Source organism: Camellia sinensis, chromosome 6 (assembly GCF_055761805.1).
Source record: "Camellia sinensis isolate YWXY chromosome 6, ASM5576180v1, whole genome shotgun sequence".
Classification (NCBI taxonomy): domain Eukaryota; kingdom Viridiplantae; phylum Streptophyta; class Magnoliopsida; order Ericales; family Theaceae; genus Camellia; species Camellia sinensis.
The window spans coordinates 137,413,090-137,440,736 of record NC_138966.1 but is presented as its reverse complement, the minus strand read 5'-3'; the positions used below and the strand labels follow the sequence as shown (position 1 = coordinate 137,440,736).

At 37.4% G+C, this 27,647-nt stretch overlaps 3 protein-coding genes across 4 annotated transcripts; 2 read left to right on the top strand and 1 right to left on the bottom strand.

Annotated features, from left to right (window-relative positions):
- The first annotated feature begins 1,284 nt into the window (after positions 1-1,284).
- Positions 1,285-16,502, top strand: LOC114267047 (CLP protease regulatory subunit CLPX1, mitochondrial). 2 transcript variants are annotated; one of them, XM_028208033.2, is made up of 15 exons: positions 1,285-2,631; positions 9,623-9,684; positions 9,837-9,934; positions 10,100-10,179; positions 11,363-11,413; positions 12,079-12,153; positions 12,247-12,324; positions 12,990-13,046; positions 13,909-13,979; positions 14,064-14,163; positions 14,313-14,417; positions 15,001-15,063; positions 15,181-15,303; positions 15,423-15,581; positions 16,197-16,502. In XM_028208033.2, exons 1-15 carry the CDS (start codon positions 1,693-1,695, stop codon positions 16,269-16,271), a joined length of 2,136 nt encoding a protein of 711 aa, XP_028063834.2. In that variant the 5' UTR covers positions 1,285-1,692; the 3' UTR covers positions 16,272-16,502. The 2 variants fall into 2 exon arrangements, with proteins under 2 accessions (XP_028063834.2, XP_082728763.1); XM_082872637.1 differs by having other exon boundaries at positions 1,300-2,631; positions 9,837-9,939; positions 10,105-10,179.
- A 530-nt stretch (positions 16,503-17,032) lies between these two features.
- LHCB5 (light harvesting complex of photosystem II 5) lies at positions 17,033-19,097 on the bottom strand. Its single transcript, XM_028208034.2, has 6 exons — positions 18,789-19,097; positions 18,223-18,307; positions 18,064-18,114; positions 17,755-17,875; positions 17,514-17,648; positions 17,033-17,433 (listed from the first exon to the last, which is right to left on the bottom strand). Exons 1-6 carry the CDS (start codon positions 19,006-19,008, stop codon positions 17,173-17,175), a joined length of 873 nt encoding a protein of 290 aa, XP_028063835.1. The 5' UTR covers positions 19,009-19,097; the 3' UTR covers positions 17,033-17,172.
- Positions 19,098-22,873: 3,776 nt separating this feature from the next.
- On the top strand, positions 22,874-24,854 carry LOC114267046 (uncharacterized). The gene is made up of 2 exons (XM_028208032.2): positions 22,874-23,423; positions 24,260-24,854. The coding sequence occupies exons 1-2, from the start codon at positions 23,098-23,100 to the stop codon at positions 24,462-24,464; spliced, it is 531 nt and encodes a 176-aa protein (XP_028063833.2). The 5' UTR covers positions 22,874-23,097; the 3' UTR covers positions 24,465-24,854.
- Positions 24,855-27,647: the final 2,793 nt, after the last annotated feature.

Here is a 27,647-nt window from a genome sequence, read left to right as displayed (position 1 = left end):
AGCCTTTTCTTTCTGTTACAGGTTGTTGAAGCCATCTATTCTGCCTGTGCTCTCCAGTTGATCACTAAGCAGGCAGTGTGGTCAGATTTTCACCCACACACCACAAATTTTGTAGTTCAAATGGCCCGAAAATGTCAAAACGACGTCGTTTTGATATTTTCGGGCCATTTGAGCCACAGAATTTGTGGCTACCAAACATTATCCATTTTCTTTAGGCTTTGTTTGATTAGATATAAATAAATGATAAAAGTGAAAATAGTAGAAAGTAAAATAAAAGAAAAGAAAATATATTTTATCATATGAATTTGATTAGGAGGAAATTTTTTTTTAAAAAATATAAAATTTAATTATAAGTAACTACTTTTATAATAATATATATATATATGTTTTGTATTTTCTTATATTTTTTTTGCAAGAAACTGGAAGTTTAGTAACCATGTTATTACGAGTTATACAAGAAAATTAACTTTCTTGTAACTTCCACCACTTTCATACTAAACGAACTTAATTTTTTTATTTAATTTATTTTTTACATTCTACTATTTTCATCATAACCACCATTTTCATCATAAACAAACCAGAGGTCTCAAATTTTTACAATAACCATTTGTTTAGTTCTGATTTTTAGAAAATAATTTTCAGAAAATTCAATTTTTTATTTTTTATATTTTAATGTTTTCAATGATTTTTTTTTAATATTTTAAACAATTTTTTTAAAATTGTAGACACATCTAACATAAATACACTTAAAAAGTATAATATTTGTGAAAAAAAATCTTTAAAAAATATACTAAATACCAAAAAATACGAAAAAAATATAAAAATTCAGGCCTCGTTTGGGAACAGGCTATTTTAGTAACTTTTTGATTTTTTACGAAAAGATGTGCAGAAAAGTAGAGAGGTGATGTGACAACTTTTAGTAACTTTTTGACTTTTTAGTTAAAATAGCCACTCCCCAAACGAGGCCTCAGTATATTTTTTATATTTTTGTGTATTTATTAATTTTTTAAAATATTTTTTACAAATATTTTACTATTTAGATACATCTACGTAAGGTGTATCTAAAAAAGTAAAAAATTTTTGCTTAAAATTTTAAAAATATGAAAAAAAAAACTTAATTTAAAAAAAATTAAATTTAAAAAATTAAAACCAAACATACTGGTTATTAATGCAATCATTAGTATATTAATTTTAAAACTAAAACCAAAATTAAAGAAAGTACGTAAAAATTACAGTAACCAACATCTCCATAGCCATAATTACTTGTCCATTAATTTTAAAATTGTGATTATTATTTTTGATATAAGTATATTTTTGTTTGCACCAAAAACAAGTGACTTCTATATCGGACTCAAAATCAAAAGCATTACCTTCCCATTCCTACAAACACTCCCAACTTTATCTTCTCTGCTCAATTTCTCTCATCCATCGTTTCTTTCCTGGATTCGGGGGTTTCATTTTCATTTTCATTTTCATTTTCAATAATTAAACAATATATATATATATATATAGATTTATAAATTGTTGGCACAAATCCCAATCTCGCATCATCTTTCTTTCACTCTCTACCTAAACAAAAACAAAACAAAACGAAACGAAACCATAAAAAAAACTCTCTTTCTTGTTGCGTCTAGAACTGTGTGTAAATTTTCTGGTGTGTATGTGAATGTTAGTAAATTGATTTTTCGGAGGATGTCCGGGTTCGGAATATGGAGATGGAAGACCAAGCTCAGAGAAATGACAGTCACATCGTCAACATCTTGGGTATCTTCAGCATCAACGTTGAATCATCATCATCATCACCGGTTGTCTCAGATACCGAATCGATCCTCGAATTGTCTTCTTCACATGGGTTCGTATCAGATTCAGCCGACGAGGACGAGGACGAAGATGTCGGAGTCTTTGATCGGAGGAGTTCAGGCGCGGAGGTACAAATGGGACCACGGCGGCGGAGGCGGCGACGAAACTCGCAGAATTAGGGCCGAAGCCAACTGCCCTCGCTGCTCCAAACACATGGATCTTCTCTTCTCCAATCGCCACCTCCCTCTATCCCCCATTCCCGCCGGCGGCGGCGGCGGCGGCGGTGGTGCGCCGCCTGAATCTGATAGAAATGATAATGGTGGTGGTGGAGGAGGGGCGTATCAAGCGGTGAATCTATGCCCTAGTTGTAAAACCGCTTACTACTTTCGGCCGTACAAGATTGCCCCACTTCAGGGTAGCTTTATCGAGATTGGGAGGGTTAAAGGGAAGGACTTGCCTGAGAAGAAGACCGGGAGTACTGAAGATTGGCTCAGAGTGTCTTTTTGGGAGACTGTGAAGTCGTACGGTGGTGAGCCGCCGGAGAATTGGCCGCCTCCGCCGGCAGGGAATGGGCTGGCGGTGCATACGCCGCCTGGTCCGCCTTTTGCGCCTGGAGTTAATCTCATTCGTGCTGCAGGTCCGAAGAGAGGTGGAAATGGTAGCGGTGGTGGTGGCGGCGGCGGCGGTAATGGGAATGGTAATGGTGGTGGTGATAGTGGTTCAGAGAAGAATGGTTGGGGCGGGTCGAATTTGGGGAAGGATTTGCCGACGCCAAAGGAGATCTGCAAGGGACTCGATGAATTCGTCATTGGCCAGGAACGCTCTAAAAAGGTATCGACTTGATCAGAGTTTTGCTATTGTCAATCATTTGATTCACTATGCTTTCACTTAAAATTCAAGTCTATTGCTAGTGTCATTCTTACATTGAGTAAACAATACTTTCTTTCTTTTTATATACAACACAAGAAACAAAGGACCAGTTTTGATTAAAATGAATGATACATAGCAAGAGGGGATGGGAAATCGGTTGAAGACACGCCATTCAGTGTTAAGACGAAGGAGATGTTATGTTGTTGCCTGCATCATCTCACACAACCAATACAAGGGTGGTCCCAATTATTAAAACCTTGTCATACTTGATGATTGGTTGTTTTTGATCAAAATTAATTTCGTAGACCTCAACTGAAATAGAATAGTGGTTTAGATGGGTATTGTAACTCAGGACTGAAAGGTGTTAATTTTTAAATTAATTCGACAAAAGAGAGATGGATTGAGAAGTAAAAATAAATTGTTTTTCAAATTGAGGACTTAGGGCATCGACTCTACCCTAGCTTTGCAAGTAAGGTTATTGTATCAGTTTAGGGAATTGGTTAGTTAAAACATTAGTGACCCATTGTAGCTACAAGGCCTAACGGTGTTGTCTAGAAGATTCACATGGTTGAGAATTAGGTATTACCTTTTCAAGCATGAAGCGTCTACAAGCGAGTCAAGCATGACTCATCTAAACTAAGCATAGATTATCTCAATTCTCAATTACATGAACAAGTAACACCATTGTCATGTTTTTGAAATAACATAAATCAAACACATTAAGCATTATTGCAAGAAAGAATAAACTTCGTTATATAAGGTTTGGTCACAAGTTAGCCTGAGCTGCCTTGGTCGACCAACCTCCAATTTTAGTTGACCAAGCCGATCAACAAACATTGCTAAGTCCTCTTGTCATGGTCTTCTTGGTCTTGGCCTTGTTTAGAGCCGTCTTCATGTTGGTGGTGAAGCTATTCCTTGATTGCTTCCAGGAATCCAGTAGCTTTCCAAGACCTCTAGGGTTGCCCATGTACTTCCAATTATAGTGGCTCAGGTCCTTTTGCACATGGTCATGAAATTGCCAACCTATGCTACACCTAGTAATAACAGAAGAAATTGTGTCGGCCAACCAATTGATGGGTGTTGAAGCTCGCTTGAGGGAATAATATTATCACAATTTATTCTTCTTTTATATTGTAGGTGTTTGAAGGATTGAGTTGTCCACTTGTTGTACTAAATAGATTATCAGACAATATTATTGCCCTTCTGTTAGTGTAGGCAAAAAAGACGTCCTGCTTTCTGAGAATATAAAGGTGAAAACTTTATGGTTCAGTGAGAATAAAGAGGATAAAATATTAGAAGAGTGAAGTCTACACAATCACACTTATCTTCTCAGGCACACATACTGAAGAAAGATGCATCATGGGTCATACAATACATCCAGAATTCTTCAATCCTCTTGTTTTTTAATGTCTTCCCATTATGAGCATCTACTTGGGTGCCATGCCCATGTCTGAATTGTGTTTGACACACATCCAAACTTGTTCAATTACACTCTTATAAAAGCAGACACACTTGGATCATACATGAGAACTGCATGTCTATTATCTAGACACACATCTAGGATATTGACACAAATTTGAAGGAAGAAAAATGGAGGCTAAAGATAAAATTAAAAAGATGTATGAACTGTTACATGTTAGTTGGACCTTTGATGTACGACAAAGCGTACTGAAGGCTTCCCTATGACCACATACAGTGGGATTGGGCTTTAATATTAAAGTTTTAGAAGGTAAATTTGATGTTTAGACAAGATCTAGGCTTGAATTTGGGTAATGTTTAGGCTGGATTTTGTCATGGAACTGAAGTTTAATGTGTACTGGAAGTTTTGGACAGCAAGGAAATTCAAGGACTAAAATCTACAAAAAGTAAATAAGGGTAGGGTTTTAGGTTGAAAGGCTTATGGTTTAAAGGTTGCAGCTAGGGTGATGTAGGGCTGGTTCTGGTTGATAATTATGCATAGTAGTACAGGGAATTAAAACAAAGATATGAAATGAAGAAAAATACGAAGAATAGCAGAAGGGTTAGCAAAGGTAACAGATCCTGTAGAAGTGTTCGTATAAAAGATTTGGAGTTTTTTTATAAAAAATGGAAGGAATAGGAAGCAACCATTACCGGACCCCCCTTGCGTACCGGAAGTCAAGGACACCGGCGGCCAGTGGATATAGGCGTAGTTACCGTAGTCGTGCACCTTTTAAGACCCAGTATGTTTGCAAACGATACGTTCAGAATATTCTCCGTTTTATTAAGAAGACTAAGAGGGGAGTAAGGAAATTACAACTATACGATGAATAATTAAGGGACGTTAAGTTTGATAATAAAGGCATGACGAGATTACTTAATGGTATTGAGTTGGGTAATAAGAGATCTGACCGTCAATCAGACAAGATCGTGGTTAATTAAGGTTGATAAAATATTGATAAAATATTCTCCCCTTTGCGCACCCAATGCTAGTGGGTTGGTCAGAGTAAATGTTTATGATCGGAGGTTAGACGGTAATGACAGTTTGCAGGCATGATTTATTTTCCCAGTAGATTGTCAATGCGTGTTAGTTTATTATGGGAATGGTTATTGTTCAATTAACGACAAACAAGTGTCATGGATGGTGAAGTATCGACTTGAAAATTCCAATATTAAAAGAGGGGTTACGTATTGTAAAATGAAGGGGTATCTGAAGTATTCTACGAGTGACATGCCAGAAGATTCGCAAATGAGGGCCCTCTCTATTGTTGTGTTATCTAAAAAATATACTAATGATAATGTTGATGTCTGACATTGTCCTCCAACGAAGGCCATTCCAATTCTGACACAGACTAAGTCTGTTGGTTTACCGGAGAGGCGAAGAGATTTGTTGTTAGGAGGTTTTGGGGAAAGTGGTTCAGTTATTCATGAACGCAAAGGTCGTCTGAGTTTGTCAGAGATTGATGTATGCAGAGGTGGTGATGACACTAGTGATATTGATCCTGGTCCGTCGATTTCAGAGATTGGTGTTAGCAAAGAGGAAGTTGATAGTAGAGGATCAGTTGTTATGGATGCAGCAGAATTTTCTAATGTTTTACGAAATGTAATCATCAGTGTAAAAAATAGTGATGTGACTCAAGATGTAATAGTTGATGATAAGGGAAATGTAGTAAGTAAATAAAACTTTGAGTGGTTTCATAAATAAAATTAATAAAATTTTTCATTAATCATGACAGTGGTTACATTAACATCAAACCATTCTCTCATTTTTAGGGACATTGCATCTAACCAACTACTGTCCCCATTTGTTAATAAATAATAAGGAATTCTTCCTCTAATAGTGAGATCTGGTTGGAACTTAACAAATACATGGAAATTTCTCTGGCAGCCTACTAAATTCTTCATTAATTCGGTAGGGACTGTCGAGTATTTGATATCGTTTATGACGTTGTAGACGGCGTCTTGGTTGTAGTCCTTGAAGCTTATTCTGCCGGAGAAGTAATGTGTCGTCCGAGGCTTCTGGCCCAGACAGTTTTGCTTGTTCTTGAGGGTCCTTCGAGGTAGAGGGAGATTGGGCGGATGGGCCTCTGCTCTGGTTCCTGTCATCAGAGGAGGAGGAGAGTTCTTCGTCAGTATATAAATTGTTTATATTATTTTTGTGTATCCCTAATCTAAGGAAATCGTCTTCCCTCCAAACGGAGAGACAGCAATTTTGACATAACTCGTACTGAACGCAATTTCGACTTACAAACAAAATATTATTTTCTGCCCATTTTTTTACTTCTTCATTTAAGAAAGGAAATGAATTAAAAGGGCTAGTATATGGGGGCCTCTCTCTTTTGTAATGATCCCTGGAAAATGTTTTTAATTGAGGGTATTTTGTGACGAAATCGGTGGGACATCTTTCTTTACAGAGAGCAAAGAATTATTCCTCCGTTTCTGCTTCGCCAAATATTCCCCTCCAGAGTTCGTCTCTGTTTTTCAAAGGACTTCTCCCCTTAGATGAAAATTCTCCCCATTCGACGAACTCGCCCCCTTTCTGTATATACTGTTGACTTGCTGTTGGCAAGTGGAGTTTTTCTATATTTGGATGGAAGATCCTCCCATTGGTTCCAGTGAGATCGAAAAATCTCGGGTTGGAGGTTTGGATCTTCTTCGTGCATTGAACCATGGCATGAAGGTGAGGGTTTCCATCTTCATGGAGCTCCTTTGCGACAAGTATGTAGTATTGCTGACAGGCTAGTTGGAGGAGAGATTGGAGGAGTTCTAAGAGTTGTTCTTTTGGGCATGGGCATTGTGGGTAGGTGAAAAAAACATTCTTGGCATAAAATCGGAAAGAGGCTTGGCGATGCATTATTTAGCTTATTTAGTGATTAATCCTTAACTTACACAGGTGTGAATGTTGTTTGTCGAGACTTTATATAGGGGGAGGTCACACCAGCTGGGGGGGCGCTATATATAATATTACTAGCCCCCCCTGTTGAAATTGTACCCGTTAGGCAATTTCATCCGTTGATGGACGTACGGATGGTGACGTGTAAGGCGGAGATTAAATCCGTACTCACACCAAATAGTAATCACTATTTGGTGTGAGTAGCCGGGGCTTGGTGTGAGTACACGTGACCATCTCCTGTCCACCCACGTGTCACGATCGTGGTGGTTTTGCTTGGATATAAAGCAAAGGTGCTCAGAATTTCGCGTGAATGAACAGTAATGGGCGGGAATTCAAATTTTAAATTCTGAATCTCCGTATTTACAGCTGTCTATATATCTGGGTCCAGCCTCAGATATTTGTCGGTGGAGAGAGATAAGAGAGATATGATTTTGCAGTTGGAGAGTTATTACACTGAGGTGATTTTCTGGTACCTTGTTTCGTCCCTCCTTTTCTTTCTGTCATTTTTGTCGATTTATTTGGTATACAATGTTGTACTCCTTAGAAGAGTATCCCGAGAATTACGGGCAGTTCACTCAAATGTGTGTAGATCGCTTTTTGACGTGGCAACTAGGACTGTGGGAAGAGAGCCGGTGGAGAGCTCCGGTGAAGTTTGTTCCGGTGTACGAAGATCAGAGGGCAAAAATATCAAAGCTAAGGTGTCTGAACAGAAGGGTTAGCAGAGGTAACAGATCCTGTAAAAGTGTTCGTATAAAATATTTGGAGTTATTTATAAAAAATGGAAGGAATAGGAAGCAGCCATTACCGGACCCCCTTTGCGTACCGGAGGTCAAGGACACCTGCAGCCAGTGGATATAGGCGTAGTTACCGTAGTCGTGCATCTTTTAAGACCCAGTATGTTCGCAGACGATACGTTCAGAATATTCCCCGATTTATTAAGAAGACTAAGAAGGGAGTAAGGAAATTACAGCTATACGATGAATAATTAAGGGACGTTAAGTTTGATAATAAAGGCGTGGTGAGATTACTTAATGGTATTGAGTTGGGTAATAAGAGATCTGACCGTCAATCAGACAAGATCGTGGTTAAGGGGATCAAATTTATTGGTAATGTTCAATTGGGACAGGATGCTAAGGACGAAGCTGTGGTCCACCACGTGTTGTTTTTTGTCATCAGTGATAATAGTCCGTTAGATTCCGTCCCTACACCTGACAAGATATTTATTGGAGTTGGCGAGGGTAATCCTGAGACCTGGATTGTTGATCCTGACCAGTCCGACCGTTTTCGGATGCTAAAGAAAATGAGATTCAAGCTCGTTGGTGGCAAGGACAAAGAGTACGTTCGTCACGGGATAGAAGTTGTAGACCGGTTCTTCCCAGTTGATGTTTGGACGGACTACAAAGATACGCTGTTGGGAAATGTTGGAAGCATTCAAAAGGGTGCCATATATTTAGTGGCTGCTACTGTTAGTGGAAAGGAATGCAAAATTATTTTAAGGAGTCAAATGTACTTTAAAACTGTTTAGAATTGTAATTTGATGTATTTTTATTTTTAATGTTCAGGTTAATGGAGGTGGACGATATAAAAACTGGGGTTGTTGAAGGTGTTTCGGCAAGTGATTTCAGTTGTATTGAACTTGCGTTGCCTAATTTATTTTCTCAATTGAGGTTAAGATACAAACAAAAAAGTATCAAGGTTGATAAAATATTGATAAAATATTCCCCCTTTTCGCACCCAATGCTAGTGGGTTGGTCAGAGTAAATGTTTATGATCGGAGGTTAGACGGTAATGTGGCTGACAGAATTGATGTTAGGCAACGCAGTTTTTGATGTCGTCTATAACCTTGGAACCTCTCTAAGGCTATCTAGAAGTCTCATCTACAAGAAATCAATGGAATCCGATCAGCAATGCCAAAATCCATAACTTATTAAAAAGAAAGATTCCAAAAGATGCAGAAAATATTTTATTAATCAAAGAGAAAGATGCACTAGGATTTCTTTTCACTTATTTTCGAACATATAATTGTAGAAAACAAATCATTTCATACTATTTTTATGTAATATATAGACATGTAGATGTTGTTAAAAATGTATTTTTTATTGTTGTTGTTCTGCTTTTCTAATTTTTAGTGCTCCCTTGGCTCCTTCCTTAATCTAATATTTGCTTAGTTATAAAAAATGGGTTAATTTTTTTTTTATTTTGATTCTTTAAAATAAAAATAAAAATTATAGACATACATGCACACGCGTGCGCGCGCACACACGCACACATCAATAAATATATTTATTGTTGTGACGTTGTCCTTGTTTGTTGGAAATTGCCATTTGTCAATGTGTCCATGCTGTGTTGCATTTGTGTCTGTGTTCATATCCGAACTTCTTAGGTGATCATTTTTTTCTGAACCTTTCTGATGGCCTTTCCAGTATCCTAGTCAAGTGTCTATTTATTCTTCTAGAATATAATTTTTGTCAATGTTTGTGAGAGCATTTTAAGATTTATAAAATTAAGTAGTTTTCATTTATTTGGTATATCCAATTTTTCCTTTAGATTAAATAGTTTTTGGCTACATGTTTCTCATCTGGATTGTTTTTAATGTTGCAGGTACTTTCAGTAGCTGTTTATAACCACTACAAAAGGATATATAATGCCTCCTTGCGGAAAGGGTTAGTTCTTAATTGTCTTCCTGTCTAATCATATCTGGCCCCACTACTGAGATTTATGCTGACAGTGGACAATTTTGTTTATTTCCAGCCATCCTATTGTTAGTAACCTTTTTCTACTTTATTTGGTAGCGCTAAGTGTGTTTGAATATTAGGTCAGGAGCAGAGTCAGGAATATTTGGGACAGAAGATGATGACGATAATGTGGAGTTGGAAAAGAGTAATGTACTGTTGATGGGTCCAACTGGTTCAGGCATGGTTCCTTTGTTGTCGTTTCTGAATTTTCCTCGTGTGTTGCATTGAAAATCAGTGGTGTCTAGGAAAATTTAAAGATAACTTTATTACTTCAGACAAGTTGTTAACATCAAACAAGCTGCCCAATTTAGATTGCTCCACTGACACAGTTATTGTGAACCAGGGAAGACATTACTTGCAAAATCCCTTGCTCGTTTTGTGAATGTGCCCTTTGTTATTGCTGATGCAACAACTTTAACCCAGGCAAGTTGATTGCTGACTTTTTTAACACCCTTTGTTATAAAAAGTAAAACTGCACAAAATCATTATTGATTTAGTTGTTAGCATTCCATGTTTGTATATTGAATTGTATGGTCGTTGTTGATATTCTGAGTAGGCCAAATTTCCAGTAGTGGTGAAGAGAATGTGACTCTTGGTAAGGCTTGCACTTGCCAAACCCCTTGAGCCTATGAAGGCCCACTCAACCACTTGTCCACACCATGCATCCAAAATGAGCCCACGGGCCAATGAATTCCTTTAATTTCTGAGCCCCACTTCTAGGAATCCAAATGGCTAAATTCGATATCCCACGTGGTTAGATGAATGCAAACTAGGGTCGTATCTCAATAGAGTCGCCATTTAGTTTTAGGTTCCAACAAACCACATCCTCAAAAGTGACTCCATTCAAGGCGCAGTCCCTTTGTCACTGGAGAACCTAGGTGGGAATGGGTTAGGCACCCATCTTACCAACCAAAAGGTTGTCCTCTACTTATCACCCATTGGCTCTTATTTTAAACTTAAAATGACCAACAAATAAATCATAATATAAAGAAAGTGAGTGAATAAAGAAATAAGGCAAGTAAAGCAACATAATTAACTGAAAAACAACGTCCAATTAGTATACATTAATATGTGTTTTGGAAGAGGAAAGATTGAGTGCATACCTAACTTTTGGCATAATGTACAAAGTGGTGGCCTCAAGACTTGAACTCATAACCTCATAACCTTTGGCATAAAGAAACATAATTAACTATAGAAACTAATATAAATGGATTAGAAAACCCAAAGAAAAGTGCCCAAGACTTATGGCCGGTCAAATGGGGTGTCTATAGGTTTAGCTAATTTTTCACAAAAATATTTTGGTGAGCTTAGTGACTATGTTCTAGTAGGTAATGGTAAGCTTACTGAATTAAATTCCATTTCAAGTTTGGTTCCTAAGAAAACTCCAATAACCAATGAGCATATCTAGATAAAATCTGGAAGGGCATTACAATTACAAGAATAGATAGCATTCATGTACTACTGTGCTTAGTAAAATCTGTCTCTCTTTTCTTTTCTTTTTTTAATAACTTCATACTTGATTTGCCATAGCTCCTGTCTTCGAGTTTGTACCTTTCTTATATCGCTTCCACTCATAGTTAAAGAGGAAAATTCTGCTCTTTTGCAGGCTGGTTATGTTGGAGAAGATGTGGAGTCCATATTATATAAACTGCTTATGGTATGGTTGATGTTTTCCATTTGTATTGTGATGAACAGAGAGACAAATTTGTTATTTATTCTTTGAATGTTGGGAATGGTGTGCAAATGTTATGTTCCTAAATGTCTGCAAAATGTTTCTTTTTTTTTTTTCCAACTTTGCTGCTCTTATTCTTGGTGGATTGTGTATGCATAGAGTTGTAGCGTTTTTCCCCCTATTTTTCGTTTACTTTCTGTTCTTTCTTTTTTCTTTTTTGACTTTGTTGCTCTTATTATATCATTTTTTTTCTTCATTTCATCTTTTATTATTTTTGTGGTTCTATTGTAATCTATGCATATAGATACGCTTGAAAATATAATTCCCTATTTTTTTTTTCCCGATAAAAGATCATGTTATTTTTATTTGTTTTTTGTAATTAGAGACACTATTGTTAGTTTTGTTGTTTTGTTTGTTTGGTCTTGTGTGTTGTGTCATACTGTGTTTGTATAAGATATGCACTTTTCTCTCACCTTACCAGTTTTGGAATATATCCATTTGTTCCTTCCATTTTAAAAAATAAATAATAATTTATGTTTACTTTTTACATTATTATATTTAGAATCTCATGCTGCCTTTTCAGTTTTCTCACTTGCGAGAATTTTCATGAATCATTAGAATATAATTCTGCTCTCAAATTTGGCATGAAGGTTGCTGAGTTTAATGTACAAGCAGCTCAACAAGGGATGGTTTACATTGATGAAGTTGATAAAATAACCAAAAAGGTTCTTCCTTTTTTTCAGCTTATATTTTATTTTCTATTTAATCTGTATGTTTTTCCAGTCCCAAAACTTTCTTTCTGTTGGGTATTTCTGCAGGCTGAGAGCTTAAACATAAGCAGAGATGTTTCTGGAGAGGGTGTCCAGCAGGCATTACTGAAAATGCTGGAAGGAACTGTGAGTGCTTTAGGTGCTGTTTGATAAAACTAAAAACTAAAAATTGAATGTTGATTTTTTGACTTAGGTACAGTACAGACGGATGGAAACAAAAGAAAAGTATAAATAGCAATTTTTGACATGAACTTGTTGACAATGCTTTCTTACAATGTGCTTTTGCATAGTGCTTGACTTGAAAATGCGGTCAAGAATGAAGTTTTTACTTCCGAATGAACTTAGGATTCAGTATTTATTTGAAACCTTTTTTGGATCAAATATTGGGTGATTTATGACAATATAAAATAAAACGTATACTTAATTAGTGCAATGGCATGATATTTTCCTCTCTCTTTTTTTTGTTGATATGTCAAAGCTTAGCCCTGGCTTCTTGAATTATTTGTATGTTCGCGTGATTATCTTAGTATTTATTTGACTGAAAAATTCTTCCTGGCACAAAAAATTGGGTCAATCATGATGCTGCTTAAAATAACATGTTTCACATTATATTCTTCAAAACATCTAGTAACAGGGAAAAAGTGCATCAGCATGATATGTTACTTCTGTAATTTCTACTGTTCAATTAATCTTTATTGATATCATGAAACTATAGCCATTGGTTTGTTGAATTAGTTATATATTCACATGGGTTATTTCATTCATCTGTTTCAAATGCATTTTTGGTCCAGATTGTGAATGTTCCTGAAAAGGGGGCAAGGAAGCATCCTCGGGGTGATAGCATTCAGGTATATCATAAACCTAAATATGTCCTTGTCATGTAGTTGTATGCTTATGATGTACAACTATTGCTGCATATAATTAATGTTGAGAATATAATATAAATAATAAAGTTGTCCCTATCTCTAACAGCTTAATCTTTAGATGAGTTGGCGGTCAACAAGTCAATTTTTAATGACAATGATCTTGTTTTTTATTATTATTTTATTTTATGTGGATGTGATCATTTTTATTGCCCTCAAACTATATGGTTTGACATAACAAATTTAATTAAGATCTTTCTTATTGCAACATCATAAGCTCATATTGTCAAGCGTGTGCATGTATTGTCATGTCTGCGGCAATGTGCTTTTCGTGAACATAGACAAAGACTAAGACTAGGTCTGTAGAGAGCCTATGCCGAGATCTTGTAGGTAGAGATTGCATTGTGGGTTAATGATCTAGGTTGCGACTGGCAGTTTTTTCAGTTGAACTAGCTTAGCTTTAAGAGTTTCTTTTTTTGTGTGTGTGTGTGTGGAGTTGGATCATGAAATTTGGTGATTAGTGTCCTGGGGTTTTGGTGGTACTAAGAGAAAGTAGAGAAAGGGAGAGATAGGTAGTGAAGGTGGTGATATAGTGGCTACAATGGTTGATAGTGGTACTATAGCATTTATTTATCCAAAAAAAAAAAAAAAGAGTGGTACTATAGCATTTGCATCGTCTTATATATTTGCATTATTTAATATGAGCTGTTACTTTGCCCATCTAATCTTCTACTTATAATAAGGTTCCCATTGAATGGGGCTCTGGGAAGGGTAGATAGGGGACAGACCAAACCTCTGGCATTATTTGCAGAGTCTAATCTTTTACTTATGTTCCAATATTCTGCAGATCGATACGAAAGATATCCTGTTTATCTGTGGCGGAGCATTTATTGATTTGGAGAAAACCATTTCAGAGAGGTTAACTCTTTCTTCTAATTATTGGCTATATGTGGAGTTTTGAGATAGGTTTAAGCAATGAGATTTTATGTGGTTGTTTGCCAGACGGCAGGATTCTTCTATTGGGTTTGGAGCACCCGTTCGTGCTAATATGAGAACTGGTAGATTAACTAATGCTGTATTGACATCATCCTTACTAGAATCTGTGAGAATCGACACCTCCTCATCCAAATCATTTGGAATTCTGAAATATTTCTGTTCCTGGTGCTATTTTTTTTCTTTCTCTGGACTACAAATTTCCAACATAATATTTTCTATGACATGCCTGAAAGAATCTGATTATTGTATTTTCAGGTAGAAAGTAGTGATCTTATTGCATATGGGCTCATACCAGAGTTTATTGGACGTTTTCCTATTTTGGTTAGTTTGTCAGCTTTAACCGAGGACCAACTTGTTCAGGTGAATTGATCTGTTTGTAATCTAATACATTCTGTTGACTGTGTCCTTGGAAGTTGGAACTTTTATTTGGTTGAAAGAAAAATTTAAAGAGGAATTTGTATTGGAAAACAAACAAGTACATGTGTTCAGATTTATTTTATGTGGTAACTTAGTCATTAGTCTCAGTGTTTAGGCTATGTAAGTAAATAAGGAACTGGTGGTCTCAGATTGTTTGCTACATTATGAGGATATTTTTAAATTATTAAGAATAGTTTCATTGTTGTGGGCCTTGTGTTAAAAAAATAAAAATAAAAAAGTGTACAAATAAAAGCTAATTTATGAAGTAATCATTTATCATTATATATACTGATAAAAAAAATATTACGAGTAGATATACTTCCTTTCTATGGTAATGGGGCTTGTACATCAGTCAAATGATTTTCCCATAATATAGATAATTTATGGATTCTGCTTGGAACATGACGTATGCAACAATTCATTCCTTTTTTTTTCTTACTCTTTCCCTTGATTTGATAGAATTTCAGTCTCTTCACCATCCTCAGTGGCTCTTAATAGATATCTTGGCCTTTTGCTTTCATGACAGGTCCTCACAGAACCAAAAAATGCTCTTGGCAAGCAGTACAGGAAATTGTTAGGCATGAACAATGTAAGCATTTGATCTATGCATTTCTCTCTCTCTCTCTCTCTCTATCTCTCTCTCTCTCTCCCCAATAATTGTTCAACTCAAATATATTCTTAACATACAAACCTATGTCATCTTCAGGTGAAGCTACATTTTACAGAAAAAGCTCTGAGAATGATCGCAAAGAAATCGATGGCTAAGAATACTGGTGCAAGGGGTTTGAGAGCCATACTGGAAAGCATTCTAACTGAGGCTATGTACGAGGTATGTGAGGCGGCGCAGTGCGTAATTGTGATTAAAAAATGTGCAATTTCGGCATGCAGCTGATTGTTTTAAAACTCATGATATTTGCTTATGGAGGTGGCATTACTTGTATTTTTCAGATTCCAGATGTGAAGACGGGAAATAACAGAGTAGATGCTGTTGTCATTGATGAGGAGTCAGTAGGTTCAGTAAATTCCATAGGATGTGGGGGCAAAATTCTTCGTGGAGAGGGAGCGCTTGAGCGTTACCTGGCCGATGCCAAGTTGAAAGATCAAGTGGTATGGAATCGAATTAGCACAATGTTGTTTTACCTTTGAAATTAAAAGAAGAAAAGGAATGCTGTGAATAGCCCCCTCTTTTCTTCTTTGGACCCTCATCTCCTTCATTTGTTTAATTACAATTTTACCCTAACATAAAATTTTTAATTTTATCCCCATCCTTAACCCACCAAACCCTAACCCTACACCCACCCCAACCACCACTAGCTCTGGCCAGCATCCTCCCCACCCATCCCCTAGCTTTGGCGATCCTCCCAGTCCCTCCCCCACCCTTGCCTGCCCCTTCTCAACCTATCCTTGCCACACAGCTGCCATTGCTGTCACACACCCAATGGGAAAGGGGGGCTGCAGGGGTTTGGTGTTGCGAGTGTGAGGGTTGGGGGAGGGGTTCGCTGGAGGCATCTGGGGAGGGTGGTATGGGGGTTGCAGAGGTGACCGGAGGTGAATGTGGGGGCTAAGGGTGATTGGGGAGAGTTGTCGGAGATGGTGGGGGGGGAGGGGGGTTGCCAGCTGAAGGATGGGGGCTATTAGCAGCAGAAAATATGTATATATATTTTTGAAAAAATGTTAGTTCTTTGTTTGGAATCTATCTGACTTTTCCTTGTATACTTGCAGCAAACTGGTGAGGCAGCTGATGGGGAGTTGCAGGAGGGTGATTCAGAGGTCACTTCTAGAGCAATGAGCATGTAATATTATTTTTACTGCTGGTCATTGTTGCCCACGTGTAAAATGTTGTGGTTTCTCCATTGAATTGTAAAGATCACATTCATAATTTGGTGTAATTTTCCCTTTGTATAACAGCATATAGCATGTAGGTCAAATTCAATTCACCATAAGAAAGTAAAGTAACCCAAGAGAAAGAAAGAATTGGTTGTTCCATTTTTAATTTATATAAAATGATATTTTCAGTTGAGGCAGAAAGGGGCGATTGAGTGGTCTTTTAACTGTTGTGTGTGTGTGTTTTGTTTTTGTGTTTGTTTTGAGTAAAAAATTAAACAAATAGGGTGCGGTTGGCCTTATTTCTCAAAATCCCGGTAAATTTTAGAAACATGCTTTCTTATTGATAGGGCAAAATCAAATAAGTGAAACATCTGGAAAAATAAAAAAAATGATTATTAGTGTGCTTTCAAAACACGTTTTTAATTAATCAAAAATTAATTAGACATAATTGAATTCGAGATAGGTGGGTTTGATGATCAGAGTGTTAAAAGTTATGGGAGATAAAAGCATGCCGGCAATTCATGCTGTTTTGCTCAAGTTCATGCTTTTTGGCTCAAGTTGAAAGCGTTTTTAGTAATCACCTTTTCCTTCTACTAGTTGTTAGACGCAACTTTACTAGTAAGCAAGTCTATGAATGACGCGACTATACTAAAAAAGTGAACTTAGAAAGTTAGCTTTTAAGATTATATATGAATAGATGAAGGTCAAGTGCCTCAAAATTGAGAGAAATATTGAGAATTGCAAGAGTACTCCAATATTGCAAAGGTGATTAACTAAATCAGAATTCAGAAACATGTCTGTCTAATCAAGTACTTGGTAGTTACAATAATGTTCATTCAAAAGTACTCAGATCAAAGGCACATGCATTGATTCACAGGGTAGGAGCTCTTTCAGCAGATCCAGCAAGCACAGTGAGCAAGTTGTTTGCAAACGGATCGCTTAGATGTTTGGCGAGGTTTTCAACTGGACCTTCTCCCGTTACATAAGCTTGGATGAAGAAACCGAGCATTGCAAACATTGCAAGTCTACCGTTCTTGATCTCCTTCACCTTCAGTATTGCAGCCTGGTCTGGATCCTTTGCAAGCCCCAATGGATCGAATGGACCGCCTGGGTGAAGCTTGTCCTCCAAATTCTGTACAATTCATTAAGAAAAGCGATACAATGTAAGAGAACTATCTCTTAAGCAATGCAATTAGGTAAGTAATTACATACCAATCCATTGATGATTCTGTAGTATTCAGCACCACCAACAAGAACAACTTCAGCGATGACAGCGAATATAAGATTAATGGGGATGTTCTTTCCAAAGTAATTCAGTGTGTTACCATCTAGGAGTAGAGCTCCTGTCTGTAATAGCAACAGCAACAGCAATTGCAATAGCATATGTAATAATATGTACATGTAGAGATCTTCAAATTCATATATATAATTGAAAAAATATATATAATTGAACCTTGAACCAAACAGCTTCAGGGCCACAATTAGCACCAAATTTGTTGAAGGCCTCAGGGATGATGAAGCCAGCAGCCCCCAACATTGCCCACCTGCCATGAATTAGCTCATATGCTTGGTACCTGCCATCCATTTTTGTTTATTTAATTTTTAAGTAGAAAATAAAACACACACACACAAATATGTATATACTGAATTAACAATCCACATTACTACAAATCCTTTATTTGAAATTCATTTTTACAATATATAACTAGAGAGAGAGAGAGAGAGAGAGAGAGAGAGAGAGAGAGAGAGCATGAGCAATTACTTGGCAAAGTCATCTGGTTTCTTGCTAAGCCCAAAAGGATCGTAACCATAACTGTCAAAAGTAAACCAAAATTAGTTTACTACTTATATAAATTATATAAATAATAGGTATGAAGAAAACTCAAGCAAAGAAGGGGGGGTGAAGATAGATATGTCTTACTCTCCAGGGACTTCTCCGGTGAGGTATGCCGGAATTTCTGATCTGTCCAACAGCCCCTCCGGCAAGAAAATTCTTCTGTCGGGACCTGCTCAATAATGTTTTCATCATCATTTTTAGTCAATATCCATCATCATCATCATCCTTTATTCAATAATAATAAAATCTCATATAAGTGATCGTCCCTTTTTTTCTTTTAATTTAAATGGTTGCTCCTTTATATCTATGAAGCATGAGGTCAAACTGTAAAAAATAAAAAATTAAACAAAATACAATCCCCAAAAAATTAATTTTTTATAGCTAATCGATTATGAGTCAGGACTAGAGAAAAAACAAATGAAAGTTCACGAATTTAGTTATCATATTTATTGAGAAAGATATTGTACGGAATATCAATTCTATACAAGATGTTTTTAATGTCAAAAAACATTAAGTTCAACTTACCATATTTTACTTTAATAAATAGATGGTCTTCCGATTATTATCTTTTGCAACTCAGCCTAATATATATATATATATATATGTTTCGTCCCCTCTATATTAAAATCATGGGTCCGTCCTATACGTACCGTACCACTTGGCGAGCTCGTCATCAACGGGGGAGACGACAGCCTTTTTGGGAGGTGCAGCCTTCTTCTTGGAGAAAAGCGCGACGGTCTTGAAGGTGGCAGGGCTAGATGTCGCGGTGGGAGGAGGTGCCGATCTCGTCACGCCACTCCGGAGAGGGTTTCCGAGCATTTCTGACATGCCAAGGGAGGCAGCCGCCGTTGATGCTGCCAGTGAAGCCATTGCTCTGCTTTGCTCTACCTTTGCTTTTGAAAATTAATAATGTGAATGAATGAAAGTGATGAAAATAATGTACACTAATAACAGAGCTCTTGTGGAGAGGAAACTAAATGCCTGATCTGGTGGATGTAGACGTGCCACGTAGGATTATTATGCTTGGGATTTGATTGGTTGTCATGGACGAGGTGCAATCTGATGCAGGAGTCTGATAGGCTTATTTGGATGACGTGGCAGATTATAGTGCTGACGTGGAACACTCACTGATACTTGGCACTCTACTCTAGTAGCAGATAAGATGGATGGATATAGAGATAGTGGGGCATTATGTGTCATCATATCAATGTGGTATCGGTTTTACGTGAGAAATTTGTGTCTGATTTTATAACTGAATTTTGTGTTGTAAGTTTATATAATAATGATAAATAAAATATAATAAAAAAATATATAATTATTGTACATTATTGGTTTTATTGCAAAATATTATTCTTAAAAAAAATCCGTACCTAATTTTTTCTCAATATGTACTTTGTGTATTATTATTATTATTATTAATTTAGATAACACGATGAAGATGCGAGTGATATCCATATAGCATGACATGGAAAATTTCTCTTACTCTTTTTTTTTTTTTGGTTCCTTTTTTTGTTCTTTTGGTTTGACATGGAAATTGTGTGGTGCTTTTGAATAAACTTTGTTAGGTCAATCCCACATGGATTAGGAAGGGACTCCCACTTCCACCTTATAAGCGCACAGGTCCTCTTCACCTGTCAATAGACCTTTTCTCCCGAGGAGGAACAAAACCGTAAGACTCTGACCAAAGCGGACAATATATTGACGGGGTGCGAGAGAACAGACGTCGCGAAATTTGACGCTAGAAGGAAGGCCAAATTTCTCCTCTCGTACCCCGTCAATTTAGCGCCAAATTCCACCGATATCTTCTCTCATTCGATTGCCCGTGGCTAGGCGCTTGCGCTCGAGAACAGAATCTTCCAAGCGTTCGGCACCAATTAGCCTAGTGCCATTTCCAGCCGGTTTGGCACGTCGATGGCGAGCTGGAGGAGCGGAAGCCTCAAACCCCCGTGCAAAGCCTCTTTGTAAAGGGCAAACTCCATGGGCCTTGTATTAGAGGCTCTCTCCTCCGCCGTTGGCAATCTCAGCTCAATGTTCTTAGGGACTTGATACTTCCTTCGAATCTCTTCTAGCTCCTCCGTTGTTAGTGTCGATTTGTCCGCTTTTGTGTACTAGTGGTCTGGTGCCACTTGAGTGATGGGCTCGGTCGCCGAAATCATAGTTGACGGAATGGGACGTGGTGGTCTACCTCCCTGCCGTTCCACCATCCTCTCCACCTGATACTGTTCCGCCAACACCACCCCGTCGCTGTTTTCTAGAGAATCCGCAACCGTTGGTCGAGGATTTTCTTCAGCCATTCTTTTTACGTTTCTGTATATTGCTTCGGTTGCAAGAGCTAACAGCTTGCAGATGTGGAAAATGGGGAAATTCGGGGCAACAAAGGGGGTGAAGTCCGGCATGTGTTGGTTTTTTATAATTAGGTATGAAAATCTCACCACCCCGAATGCCTAAGGTTTGCCTGTCTTCCAAGGGTCGTTGTTGAAGTTTGCCAGTGCGAAAACAAAATTACCAAGTATGGAGGGAATTAGGGAACCTAACGGGTAAATACCCTAACTCTTTCGAATTCCCCGCTTTCCAAACCCTTCGCCTCCACCAAACGATTCAAAATCCGTATCAGCGACCTACGTCGTCCCATGTGGACGGTCGTGATCATCTCCCCAAACTCATTAACTCTTTTCCTTCCTCCACGTCTGTTTCACATCACATCATCACGTGCGCCCCTCGTACCTCGAGCTCCGTGTGCTATCAATACAATCTAGTCATTCACCTTTTAGGTCGCCCATCCTTGCTCAGCCACTTTAGGTCGGCCATCTCCCCTAGTCGTTCACTTTTCAGGTTGGTCGGCCATCTCTCTTGGTTGTTCACCTTTCAAGTCAGCCATCCTGCTCGGCCACTTTAGTTCGACCACCTCCCTTGGTCATTCACCTTTCAGGTTGGTCACTCTTGGTCGGCTGCCTTCCCTAGTCGTTTACCATTCAGGTCGCCCATCCTTACTCGGCCACTATAGGTCGGCCACTTTTCTTGGCCGTTCACCTTTTAAGTTGGCCATCTCTGCTCGACCACTCTAGGATGGCCACCTTCCTTGGTCATTCACTTTTCAGGTTGACTATTCCTGCTCGGCTACTTTAGGTCGGCCACCTCTCCTGGTTGTTCACCTTTCAGATCCCAACTCGGCCACTCTAGGTCGGCCACTTCCCTTGGTCGTTCACTTTTTGAGGTCGGCTACTCTTGGTCGGCCGCCTTCCCTAGTCATTCACTTTTCAGGTCGGTCATCCCTGCTTGGCCACTCTAGGTCGGCCGCCTCCCCTGGTCGTTTACCTTTTAGGTTAGCCACTCTTGGTCAGCCTCCTTTCCTAGTCGTTCACTTTACAGGTTGACTTGGAGGATTACTTTCGCTTCTCTTATTCCCTTCGCTGGGCTAAAGCGGTGTTCGAGAATGGAGGACTACTGATAGGCATGGCCTAGACCTAGGAGGGCTAAGCCCATAATAGGCCCAACAGCAAACATGGAACCCATAGTGGCCCAAGCCCAGTTACAACTAGATACATGTCGAAGTAGCGAATTGGCCACCTATCAGACAAAGATTTTGCAGGGTTATTGAGCCCACGCGCCAAGCATTAAATGCAACAAGACTCCTCAAGAGGAAGCATGATGAAACAGCCATGGGTGACGAACAAGAGGTGATAAACTTTCGGCCACTGAGATAGCTAGGAATAAACAAGGAAATGATTAGTAAGGGATATAAGAAAGCTTCCGAAGTACGTTTTAAAACAAGTAATACTCTTTCTTCTCTTCTTCTCTCTCTACTCACTCTTTTTTTTCGATCACTTCTGGTCTAACTTAATCGTTGGAGAGTCCACGAAGAGGAATCACTCCAGTTTTGGCACCTTCCCATTGGACTTTTTTTGCAAGGGTGCTCCAAGAAGCCAGAGGCCAGTAAACCTGTAGAGCACGTGGATTAGTTTGACCCATCCCTCACTGACCATATTGCATTATCAAACTTAAAAAATATTATTTGACTATTCACATTGTATGAATTTTTTTCAATGATGATAACTCTATTCAAATTATTAGAAAGGACAAATTCTAATTATCTTCAAACTCTATTGTATTTCTTTTTATCCCATTCAAAGCCATTACTTCAAACTTTCTCACCATTGTCGCCACCGATAGCTATCCCAACTTCCTTCCTGGCTCTCCCGCTACTCCAACGCTTCTCACTCCGATCACTACTACTATACCTGTCCATTCTCGCTAACTCTTTTTACTAGCCCCAACCACTCCCATCTCTAACCACTACATTTCAATCCCTTCTTATCACTGATTACCACAAACGAGCCCTTTTCTTCCTAACTCCCTCACCATTCCTTTCCATTTCTAATCACCATATCCTATCTTAGAGGAGAGAATGAGAGGGGCTGATGGGTGACAAGAAATGAAGGGAAGAAGGAGCATTGAATAATTTCTCTACTTTTCTTTTGGTTTGGAAAACATATAAGTTTTATAATTTTTGCATAAATATATCGACGTTCTTTATAATGAAGTGAAACGAAATTAATGTGAATGATGTGAAGATATAAAGACAAATAAGATAAAATGTACATGTCACTATAAAATACATAACAAAACTATTTTTCTATTTATGAGTAATAATAAATTAGTTAAATGTAATATGAATAAAATTAAAAAAAAATTCAATGTAATTATATGTAGAAAATTGATTTTACATAATAATTTTGTTTAACACCCATCCAAACAAAGTAGCTCCAAAGTGACAGAACAGATGGTGAGGATGAGAAATGAGTGGAGGAGAATAGTTATGGATCAAAGAACAGAGAGAGACTAAAGATAGATCCACATACAAACCAACTTTGGTTTTCCTAAGCAGAGGATTGAATCCCCATCATCCCTATTTTCAATTTCAGAAAATTTTTGGCATTTCCAAATTAATAAATTTTTCCCATGGCTTCAAGTCTTACTAGTCCATTATTACTGGTGGGTGGTGTGGACAAGTCTGTTCCCAACTGTTACAACGCCAAAACCATAACCAAACACTCTTTCTCATCTTTCTTGAGTTCAAGTCCTCCTCCCTTTCCTCCTAGGGTTAGGGTTTCAAAATTGAGGAACAACAAGAAGAGCAGAGGCCAGGAAGGGAAACTGATAGTGAGGGCAGCAGGAGCAGAAAACATGAGCACAACAACAACAACTACTGAGAAATTGGGAATTAAGATTCAAAAGAACCCTCCTGAATCCAAGCTCACCCAACTCGGTGTTAGAAATTGGCCCAAGTTAGTACCCTCTTTTTCTCTATGTCATGTTTGGTTGTTGGTTATGATGTTCATAAATTACAATTGGAAATTGAAGTAGTTTACCATTGAAAACCCTAGAAATTGAATCTCACACACACCAAGGTTTTGCACAATACTTTCTCCATAATTGCAAGAGAAAAACCCTAGAAATCATCGATCATGCTTTTATTATTTTGTTTTTTGTTTGTTTTGTAAACATCTGTGCCTGCCAAGCATGTCGTTTTGTTTTCTTGGCAAATGAATCGGAAAGAATGTTTCCTTTTTTCTATAAACGAAAAACAGAAATCTGATTTCATTATCAAACTTGTGTTTTCAAAAAATTTGCAAACTAGAAATTAAGAAGTAAAATATGTATGGGACTTGTTTCTGTTTCCAAAAATGTCAACAATTCTGAACAAAAAGACTTTATGCAACATAAAAAATGGGACTTTCTGTATTGTTCCAGGAAAAAAACCATCTTTGTGCAAGCTGGCTCTTCCTTTTGTATTTTTCATTGGGTTGGTTCTTCCTTTCACTTTTTGTTGGCTACTAATTCTTGACATATATACGGACTCGGATTAACACACTGAACTGGGAATTAAACTTACTAGACATAAAAATCCGAAAACTTGTCAATCTTATCTTACAGTGGAAAGCAATATAGGAGGACATTCAATGTATGTAAGTTTTAGATTGCTAACTAAAGAGTCATACTTAAAAATTTTAAGAATGTGCATTTATCTCCCGTTGCTGCTGCTTAACAAGTTCACCTTTCTATATGGTAGTGAGAGATTTTGAATGTTCCTTCTTTCTTGTGTATTTGAATGAATGCATAGGTGGGGATGCCCTCCAAGCAAATTCCCATGGACATACAGTAGCAAAGAGACATGCTATTTGCTCAAGGGAAAGGTGAAGGTGTACCCTGATGGTAGTGACGAGGCAGTTGAGATTGGTGCCGGTGACTTTGTTGAGTTCCCGAAAGGAATGAGTTGCGCTTGGGATGTCTCTGAGACAGTCGACAAGCACTATAATTTTGAGTAATAATGCTCTACTATTATTAAGCAAACCCCTACTATGTTAGCCACAAATTTATCAATAACAGTTGGCATGGAGGCTCCATGCGGGAGGAGTTCAGCAGTGAACCAGGCATGCATTGCATAAATCTTATCCCTCCATTGAGAAAGGGGCATGTCATCACACAAAAAGCCGCGGAAAGAGATTGTGTCATGTGTAAAAGTATGTATCATGTGTCACTCATAATGTGTCATATATTTTGTTTACCTATGCCTGTTTTTGGCCTCTCTCTACTCTATCCAGTGCCTTCAAGTCATTCCTATGTTCTCTGTGATGACACACTCGCTATATGTATGCCACTTTTATGAATGTTTATCTTAATGCAAAGTAAACTAAAAAAATCTTTATTTCATAGAATATGTTTGCTATTTCTTATATGCTCTCTCACTCTCTGATTTTTTTTGTTTTTGTTTCTTTGGGGCTGCTGTGGATATAACATGAGTATGCATAATTAGAGACGACATGTAAATAACAATAAGGCCAAGTTTGGGAAGACTAAGTAAGTGCACTTTTTGTCTTTTTGGACTAAAAAATTGAAGTTGAAAATATGGATGTTTGGGTTAACTTTTTGACTTTTTATTGAAAAATGTGTAATAAAAAATTGTAAAAATTGATTTGTAGGGAAAAATTTGAATTGGGAGTTGTGCAGCCGTAATTGTTGACTTTTGGTGAATAGTGTTAACTTTTTAACTTTTTGAGTAACTTTTTGGCTTTTTGGCTTTTTTGGGAGTATCCAAACTTAGTTAAGAAAATTTACAAATCTAAAGCATATAATTGAAAGGACAAATAAACCACAGGGAGAATGACAAAACTTCAAGCTTAAGAAAATTTGTATGGAATGATGTTATCTGGTCCATACATAACAGAGTCGTTTTCTATGAAAGCAATGCCATTAACAAAATTTACATCAGTGGCAAAGATGGTTGGCGGGATGATGTAAATGTATTCTATTATCTTCAAGCATTATCAAGAGATCGATGTGCCCTTGTTCTGATGCTTCAATTCAATTCAAGGTCTTCCTTCCTTCCTTCAATAGGAGAAAAGGTTTCAGTTTAAACCTTTACATGCTTCGTCCTTTTTGGGGTGAGGTTGTCAATAGCCCAGCTAATACAAATTTGCTTTTGGTCCTTTTGGGTGAAGAAAGGACTAATCATAGTAAAGTATGTTTTACATCCAAAAAAAAAAAAAAAATTTAATTCGACTTTGCTTACCGATGCACATTAAACTATTTAAAATTTTACGAACTACTGGCATTTCTGATTGATTCTACACATTGTGGAGACCACTAACATGCGAGCCTGGGGATGCTGCTGTGCAGCGAAATGGATTCATTTCAGGGCTTATTTTGATAATTCAAACCATTCATATTTCAGAATACATTAAGTAGAATATGCCTAAAAAAATCAAGCCTAAAAAAATCAAGTGAATCGGATATCGTTTACCCATTCATCCACTCACATTTGTATTCATTTTAATACTTCAAATCACAATTATTTTTTATTTTTGTAGATACAAATGTGAGTAGATGAATGGGTAACGATATCCGATTAACTTGATTTTTTACATGCATGTTCTACTTGATGTATTCTAAAATATAAACAGTTCGGATTATTGAAATGGGCCCATTTTGCTGCACAACAGCATCCTCAATTGAGTAGTTGACACAATTTTAAGTAATTTATTGTGTCTCTATTTTTATTCATTTTAATTTGCACAAGTAACAAAATGGAATAATCACCTAATATTCTACAATTACTCAAATTATACAAATGTTTCCTAAAGTATATAACTTACTTCATTTCAGTCGCTAATTTTTAATTTGTATTAATTGGATCCCTAAACTTCACACATTAATTTAATGTAGTCTCTCATCTTAAAGAAGGGACCAAAAATGCTTATGTTAGGCTCAAATCAAGGATTGATAAGCATAAGATGACATTTTAACGCATTGATCTATGCCAAATACTATCATTCAAATAGACAAATATTTTGATTCTCAATAATGGAGTGAAACTTTTATTTTCTAAATAACGCGCATTTCACGTGTCTCGCAATTTATTTAGATAAGAAATGGGATAAATTCCTCTATTACTTTCCAAATGCATTTGAGGTTGATGTAAGTATTTTTTTATATGTTTTTTAGACAATATTTAGGGTAGGAAACTAAAATTGTATTAATATCATTAGGTATCAAAATGAAATTTGTTGAATACTTTAGGAATTATTTGAACCCCAAAGGGTTGATCTAGTGGCAAGACTTTGGATCTTAGGAGTATGCTCCCTCCAAGATTTAGAAATCAAAACTGAGAGAGTAATTTGTGTAGCCAAATTAGGGCGAGCTAAGTTGGAGTGGTGGTCAAAAATATTTGACCGAACTAGTAAATGCCCATATCTCTGGACCTTACTACTTTCCAGTGGCGGTCAAAGATGTTTGACCGAACTAATAAATGCCCATATTTTTAGACCTAGCTACTTCCTAATGACAGTTAACGCCGTGGCCGAGCTGCCAAGCAAGGTAGTCAAACAAATAGGAGAGCTGAGCTAGGAGGAGAGCCGCACAAATCAGCTTAGTGGCGTGCCGTGCAAACATTGCACGGTGTTGCGTGTTGCAAGACTAAGCCATTGGCGGACAGAGTAAAAGTAATCCCGTTGTATGGCAGAAAATTGAGTAAAGACTTGTGTGTTCTCACTTGGCTTGCAGCGAGAGTGTTAAAGGATAAGTATTATCCTTTAGGAATGTGATTCTTATGATGACTCTACATAGGAGAGTTGGAATCCTATTATGATTATGTCATGCGGAATCTACAAAAGTTCAAACAAAATCCTAATATCAGATATTGCAATTCTTACTCTCGAATTCACATATATATTTTTTTCATTTGTCAATTTGTTAACTTAGGCATTGGAGGAGTTTCTGGCACACACCTACCAGCTAGCTCACGTTTGTGTTTTCAGGTGATTGAACAATGACGTTTAGAGAAGCGAAAGCTTAATCAATAAGATTGTATGAGAAATATTATTTTGCTCACGTATAAAAACCTATTAGGTGTTAAACAATTTTTTAGGTCATCAAACTGGAAAAAAATTCTTGAATTAACTGATACAATTGCGAGAAACTTCTTACCGAGAGTTTGTACACCTTTGCAGATT

Coding starts and splice junctions, on each gene's coding strand:
- LOC114267047 (XM_028208033.2), top strand. CDS start 1,693: ATGTCCGGGTTCGGAATATGGAGATGGAAGACCAAGCTCAGAGAAATG. Junction 12,325..12,989: donor TGAAAATGCTGGAAGGAACT/GTGAGTGCTTTA, acceptor TTTTTGGTCCAG/ATTGTGAATGTTCCTGAAAA. Junction 15,064..15,180: donor AATTGTTAGGCATGAACAAT/GTAAGCATTTGA, acceptor TGTCATCTTCAG/GTGAAGCTACATTTTACAGA.
- LHCB5 (XM_028208034.2), bottom strand. CDS start 19,008: ATGGCTTCACTGGCAGCATCAACGGCGGCTGCCTCCCTTGGCATGTCA. Junction 18,308..18,788: donor CGAGCTCGCCAAGTGGTACG/GTACGTATAGGA, acceptor ATTATTGAGCAG/GTCCCGACAGAAGAATTTTC. Junction 17,876..18,063: donor AAACCAGATGACTTTGCCAA/GTAATTGCTCAT, acceptor AATGGATGGCAG/GTACCAAGCATATGAGCTAA.
- LOC114267046 (XM_028208032.2), top strand. CDS start 23,098: ATGGCTTCAAGTCTTACTAGTCCATTATTACTGGTGGGTGGTGTGGAC. Junction 23,424..24,259: donor GGTGTTAGAAATTGGCCCAA/GTTAGTACCCTC, acceptor ATGAATGCATAG/GTGGGGATGCCCTCCAAGCA.